The 7,091-nt window shown below is 42.8% G+C and overlaps 1 protein-coding gene across 3 annotated transcripts in view; it reads left to right on the top strand.

Moving 5' to 3' along the window:
* Positions 1–331: 331 nt before the first annotated feature.
* The window catches only part of RFXAP (regulatory factor X associated protein), a 15,652-nt gene continuing 8,892 nt past the window's right edge, over positions 332–7,091 (top strand). For 2 of the 3 annotated variants that reach the window (XM_015572401.1, XM_006776632.2), the window contains exon 1: positions 332–1,076. In XM_015572401.1, the coding sequence (XP_015427887.1) occupies positions 594–1,076 (483 nt within the window). In that variant the 5' untranslated portion in view covers positions 332–593. The remainder of the gene's footprint in view (positions 1,077–7,091) is intronic. The other variant, XR_001516034.1, reaches the window with a different exon arrangement.

Raw genomic sequence — 7,091 nt, 5'->3', positions numbered from 1 at the left:
TCAATGGAAAAAATATCCTCTGGTGAGGATTAACAAGAGTAAACCATTTAGCTCTCAACAAGTATAACTTGGACCCAGGTCTGGCCCACTCCCTCTCCACTATACCATTTTCAGATTGTCTCTGCCTTCACCCACTGCTATCTGGTAGCGCCACTTAATGACACTACTACATGCCTGGCCGCCTCCACAGGCCACTGGACCAGCACCTGCGCAGTCAGTTCTGCCGGCAGCGCTCAGCCCCGCCCCTAAGAGACGCCCCGTCCTCTGGTGAGCCCCAGAGAAAACATCTTTACCATTGGTCTGCGCAGCCGCGCAGGCGCAGTTCGGGCACCACCGCGAGCCCCGCCCCTTTTCCTGTCGCCTGTCTTTTGAGTTTGGTTTGCAAGGTGACGTTGGAACCCGAGGGTGCGGAAAAGCTGGGTTGTGGACCCCCGCCAAGTCTCAGCACCACGGAGGTGCCGGGTGTTGCCGAGGGCGCGGGGCCGGTTGCCGCCGGTGGTGCGCTCCGCCCCGGGGCCCCAGCCCCTGCGCTGGGCCCGGCCCTGGCTCCAGCCCAAGGCCAGGCTAGGGCCTCGCAGCTCACCTTCCTGGTGATGCGTCCCTGCGGAAGGCAGGAGGAAGCTGCGGCCGACAGAGTCCTGAGGCAGGCTCCTGCCCTGGGGGGCAGTGCCGGGGCGGGCAAGCCTATTAGGTATCCTTCTGAAGCGGCGGGGGATGGAGAGGAGGAAGCGGGGGAGGACGAAGCCGACCTGCTGGACACTTCGGACCCTCCGGCGGGAGGAGAGAGCACGGCTAGTTTGGAGGACCTGGAGGACGAAGAGACCCACTCCGGGGGCGAGGGCGGCAGCAGGGGAGCCCGGAGGCGGGCCAGCGGTGGGGGCAGCATGTGCAAGACCTGCACTTACGAGGGCTGCAGCGAAACCACGAGCCAGGTGGCTAAGCAACGCAAGCCGTGGATGTGCAAGAAACACCGCAACAAGATGTACAAGGACAAGTACAAAAAGAAGAAAAGTGACCAGGCCCTGAATTGCGGTGGAGCCGCCTCAGCTGGCAGTGCGGGGAACGTCAAACTGGAGGTATTAGACTTTAGCTAGGGTCTTGGGGAGTGGGAGGGGGGAAAAAGCAATCCCACTCTGTGCAAACCTCATTTCCTGCCCCTGCCCACTGGCCCTGATATGGACCATGTTGCTGTGGCTGGACTTGAGGCTTGAGAGTGAGTGAGTGCTTGCCTTAAAGTTTATGCAAACGTGTGCAAAGCCTTAATAGTTCTGTTGCATCCTTTTGATAGATGAATAAATTTCAATGAAAGTGATGTTGCACATCAGAAAAGATGTAATTTCTAAGGTCTGGGATATGTACTGGAAGGACAGATAGTAAATGACTGATCCGGTTCATCACTAAAGGAGCAGGCAAAGAGACAGGAACCCAGATGAAATTGGTACTTTGGAGAAGGCAATCTCTTACTGTTTTCACTACCCTGTCTATTGTCAGTATCCTGTTTTGAGTATCAAGGTTCTTAGTACTCTGCTCCCTGTACCCCTATACTTAATACCCTATTCACAGTAAACCCATGCTTAGTCCCCTGTTCTCACTACTTTTTTTTTTAGTACCTCTGGAGAAAAATAATTAAATAATAATGGGGTATAAGCCTCAGAAGATTTTTAGATTGTTTGAACTGTGTTGACAGTTAAAGTCAGTATGCTGAAGTTGGACTGCTGACTGCAAATCTCCATTCTATCATTCCCTGGCCATGTGCCCTTGAACAGGTTATTAAACACTCTTAAGCTTAAGTTTCTTCATCTGTAAAATGGCTGTTAAAATAGTGCCTTATTCATAATGTTACTGTGAATATGTGAGGTATTCCATATTGAGTGTTCACACAGTGTCCAGCAGATAGTAAAAGTCAATAAGCCTTAGCTATTATTGGTGTCACTAGAGGCCCGATGCATGAAATTCGTGCAAGAGTAGGCCTTCCTTCCCCCGGCTGCCGGCACTGGCTTCCCTCTGGACCTGGACCCGGGCTTCCCTGGCAGCCTCGGCTTCGTCTGGAAGGATGGATGTCTGTTTAATTAGCATATTACTCTTTTATTATATATTATTAGTGGTATTCTTTGAAGTTATTACAGATAAGCAGATACTTCATCCTGTGTGTTTTCTAATACTTCAGTGCAGAGAAAACTTGAATTTTGTTAAAAGTGATTCAGAAAATAACTTTCAAAACTGAAAGCTGTCCTAGACTGTATTTTAAAAGTCTTTAAATTTCTTAGTTTTTGGCTGGACTTGAACAGCTGCCTCATTGCTCACATTTTAGATTTTGCAATTGTTTACAAATGTTCTATATATTTCTAATATCTGAAGTCACCAACATGTCGTACTTAATTCACAGATTAGAGTCTTCTGACTTCTCATTCTCTTTTATTCCATTGAGTCCTAATCTGTTTAGAGTAAAAGGACTCCTTTTAGAATTTGATGAAACCTAATGAACGCTTTTCCCAGAAAAATGCACATATGTAGGTATTTAATTTTTCATACACATTCATGGAGTTCAGGATGCCTGTGGATCTTAGGTTTAAAATCTGCCCTATCCATATCCTTGTAAAATGCAATATTTTACCATGTCTCGGATTACAAGGAATTATGGAAATAAACATCTCATTTATTACAGAGTGAAAGTCAGGTAAGGGTGGTCCTTTATCTTTTTGTATATTCCAAAAGTACCCATTCACTTCATAGTTCATTACAGAGAGAGAAGATAATATACTTCTTTTCACTTTTCAAGAAAGACGTTATTTACCTGGAACTATTGTCTTTTTTTAAATGGCCCAGCATTTCCACCTACAGTTTGAGGTAAATGTATAAAAGGTAAATTGATACTGGATTACAGTCTCTCCCCTCACCTTCCCCCGCCCCCCAAAAAAATACAACCTTAATAATGTTCCTTTTCAAAAATAATTTGGGTGATTTGTTGATGGTAGCCATTCAACAGGTGTGAGGTGATGTTTCATTGCCATTTTAATTTGCATCTCTCTGATAATTAGTGACTTTGAGCATTTTTTCATGTTTGGCCATCTGTACTAGTATGTCCACTTTAGAGAAGTGTCTGTTTAGGTTCTTTGCCCATTTTTAATTGTATTGTTTGTATTCCTTTTGTTAAGTTGTATGAGTTTCTTATATCTTTTGGAAATTAACTCCTTATCAGATGTTTCATTGGTAAAATACAGTGGGCTCTCTTGTTGTTTTGTTTATGGTTTCTTTTGCTGTGCAGACGCTTTTTACTTTGATGTAGTCCCATTTGTTTATTCTCTCATTGTTTCCCTTGACCTAGGAGATGTATGGACAAACATATCTATGAGAGATGCCTGAGATTTTGGTGCCTATGGTTTCCTCTAGGATTTTTATGGTTTCACAACTTACATTTAAGTCTTTTATCCATTTTGAGTTTATTCTTGTGTATGGTGTAAGTTGGTGTGTCTAGTTTTATTTTTTTGCATGTACCTGTCCAATTTTCCCAATGCCATTTATTGAAGAGAGTATTTTAATTCCATTGTATGCTCTTGCCTCCTTTGTCAAATATTAATTGAGCATAATGTCTTGGGTTGATTTCTGGGTTCTTTTTCTGTTCCATTGATCTATTTGCCTGTTCAAAAGTGCTGGCAAGGATGTGGAGAAAAGAGAACCTTAATACACACTGGTGGGAATGCAGACTGGTGAAGCCAGTGTGGAAATCAGTGATCCCACTTCTGGGAATATATCCTACGAAACCTGAAAAACCAATAGCGAAGATCTGGAAACAGCCCAAGTGCCTGACAGTAGATGAATGGATAAAAAAAGCTGTGGTACATTTACACCATGGAATACTATGCAGCTGTAAAAAAGAGACAGCTTGGAAGGATTTGTAGAATATGATTCTAAGTGAAATAAGCCAGTCAGAGAAAGACAAGTATCACACGGTCTTACTCATATGTGGAATCTAATGAACAAAATAAACTGAACAAAATAGGTCCAGAGACAGAAGCATGGAATAGACTGAGGAATCTCAGAGGGAAGGCAGGGGTGAGGTGTGGTGTGGGAAAAGATTAACCAAAAAACTTATATGCATATATGCATAAGCCATGGACACAGACAATAGTGTAGTGAGTGCGGGGGAGGGTGGGGAGGTGCAGGGTTTCAATGGGAAAAGAAAAGGGGTCATATGTAATACTTTCAACAATAAAGATAAATTTTTTGAAAAGAAGGTAATCATAAACAGTAATAATAAAAACAAAATGGAAAAAAAGCCATAAGATTAAACTTCAAAAATATTGCAATTTGGGGATGATTTAGGGATGGTAATTAATTGCTATAAGCAAGAAATAATAGCATACTATACCATTTGTGTTATATTTTCAGACCTTTTACCAGTTGAGATTTCAAGAACTGTATGTCTTTATCTTTATTGAACTGAGTGTAAAGAAAATACCAGTGACAGTCTGGATAGAATAAGGGCCAACTATGTAGACTGCTTTAGTAGTAGAGAGGAGGATGGATCATTGTAGGCTGAGACACTCTGGGAAGGCTTTGCAAAAAAAAATGGAAGTTTAAGACAGAAAGGGTGGCTACTTATGCTTAATCAGCTACATTTCGTATGTGCCATACACTGCTAAGCTGTAAATGAAGCCACACAATGGGATAGGTACTGTCCTATATACTAAAAGCCTAATATGTTAAGTGTCCAGTCGACTGGTCAGCCATTCAGCCAATCAAAGCGTAATATGCTAATATGCTAAGGCCGCTCAATCGCTCGCTATGATGTGCACTGACCACCAGGGGCAGACAGTGGACTGGTCGACCAGTCACTATGATGTGCACTGACCACCAGGGGGCAGACGCTCCGACCAGTAGGTTAGCTTGCTGCTGGGGTCTGGCCGTTCGGGACTGAGCAAGACAGGCCGGACACGCCCTGGAGCCCTCCTATGGTCCCTCCCTAGCTGGCCAACCTCCCGTGTCCTTCCTTGACCCCGATTGTGCACCGATGGGATCCCTTGGCCTGGCCTGCGCCTTCTAGCAATCCAGGACCCCTTGGATGTCAGAGAGCCAGTTTCGGCCCGATCCCGCAGGCCAGGCCGAGGGACCCCACTGGTGCATGAATCCATGCACCGGGCGTCTAGTATTTTACATATGTGGAAACAGGCACAGAGAGGTAAAGGAACATGGCTTAGATCAGCGGTCACCAAGAGTGGTCCATGGACCACTGGTGGTCCGCGATATCTGAAAGGTTGGCGACTGCTGGCCTAGATGATAGACAAGTACTCAAACCCAAGTACTTGATTCTAGAGCCTTCAGTCTTAACCCATACTGCTTCCCTAGAATTTTGGTAGGTAAAAAGAAAGGCACATTTTAGTAAAGAAACGAAAGTGGGAATATGAAGACACTTTGAAACAACAGCAAGTGGACCATTATAGCTAGAGTAGGATATTTTGTGTGGAAAAATACATGAAAAATAAATGTGGAAAGAGGGTTTGAAGTCAATTTTTGTACCCAGGCTCTAGGGTTTGGATTTGGAATCTTTAAATGAAGGTTTCTGTTTAGGGAGTTACTGGGATTCCTACTTTATTGGGGTGGATTAAAGTCAAAAGCCTATAGCTGTATAGACTCTTTAGGGAGATCATTATATAGGGTGTTCCAAAATTCACGCAAGATTTGCAATTGAATTGAATTGCAAATCTTGCTTGAATTTTGGAGCACCCTATAGTAGGAACTCATAGATGATAATGTGGGTCTTCTGCTGTAGTTTGAGCAGCAAGATTAGAAATTAATGTATTTAAATCAGTATTTCTTACACAAATCAAGGTTAAATAAGGAACACATCTATCTATATATCTACATATAAAAGCCTAAGTGACTGGCTGACCATTTGACCAGTCAACTGTCCAGTAGCTATGATGCGCACTGACCACCAGGGGGCAGACACTCAACGCAGGAGCGAAAACTACAGGCATGGAAACATGGAACAGACTGATGAATCTCAGAGGGAAGGGAGGAGAGGGGGAGGTTGTGAAGAAATTAACCAAAGATCTTATATGCATACTAGAGGCCCTGTGCATGGATTTATGTACCGGTGTGGGCTCGGACATGTCCTGAGGGGTCCCGGATGGTGAGAGGGCGCAGGCCAGGCCAAGGGACCCCACTGGTGCACAAATCTGGGCAACAGGCCTCTAGTTATATTTAAATTGTATTTCTTGAAATATTGTTTATTGCATGTAGCATTATTATATTGACAATCTTTTTTCTTGAAAAAGAGAAAGAAAATGCCGAACATGTATCTAAAAATTGTGCTATGTGAGAGACACATGAACAGGGGATAAAAGAATTAACCTGTAGGGTTGTAATAATTTAATATCTAAAAGGCTATCATATCAAAGAGGCAGTAGATTTATTTTGCATAGTTCTGTAGAAAGTAGGACTTAGGAGAAACTCACAAGAGTTATGTTATTTCAGTTGAACCTAAGTAAAAGCCACCTAAATGTTAGAGCTTTTCAAAACCAGATGGGTTGCCTCAAAAGTTGGTTAAGCTTCTTAGGACAAAAAGCATTCAAAATATTTGAAAAGGGAATTCCAATATTTATAAAAGTTTGGACTAGACAATTCAAGGTTATTTCCACTACAACCTTCTATGATTTTGTGATATTAACATTCTGAATTCACATAGTACTTTGTCAGGGGTTATCCAAATACAGGATACTCTGCCATCAAATCAATTTCAGCATTCCATTTCTTGTGCATATAAAAACATGTTTCTTACCAAGAATTGTCTGACGCCACGTGGGTTTCTAAACTGATGTTCTTTGTAGATTTTTGTGAACATTTGAATGACTTAAATGTTAAATTACAAGGAACTGGCAAGACACTTGATGTTATGTTTGGTTACATAAAGGCTTTTGAAAAGAAACTGGAAGTCTTTAAGAGGGATGTGGATGGTGAGAGATTTAGATATTTCCCAAACCTCAAGAGGCACATCAAAGACCTCCCAAAAGATGACAGAACAGACTGTCAAAGCCTTCAAAAGCTGTTTTTAAACATCATCAAGTCAACTATTGAGCAGTTATTCTCAA

The sequence above is a fragment of the Myotis davidii genome, unplaced genomic scaffold (genome assembly GCF_000327345.1).
Source record: "Myotis davidii unplaced genomic scaffold, ASM32734v1 scaffold789, whole genome shotgun sequence".
In the NCBI taxonomy this organism is placed as follows: Eukaryota; Metazoa; Chordata; class Mammalia; order Chiroptera; family Vespertilionidae; genus Myotis; species Myotis davidii.
Note: the sequence above shows the minus strand (reverse complement) of the source record. Positions and strands in the feature narration are given on the sequence as shown.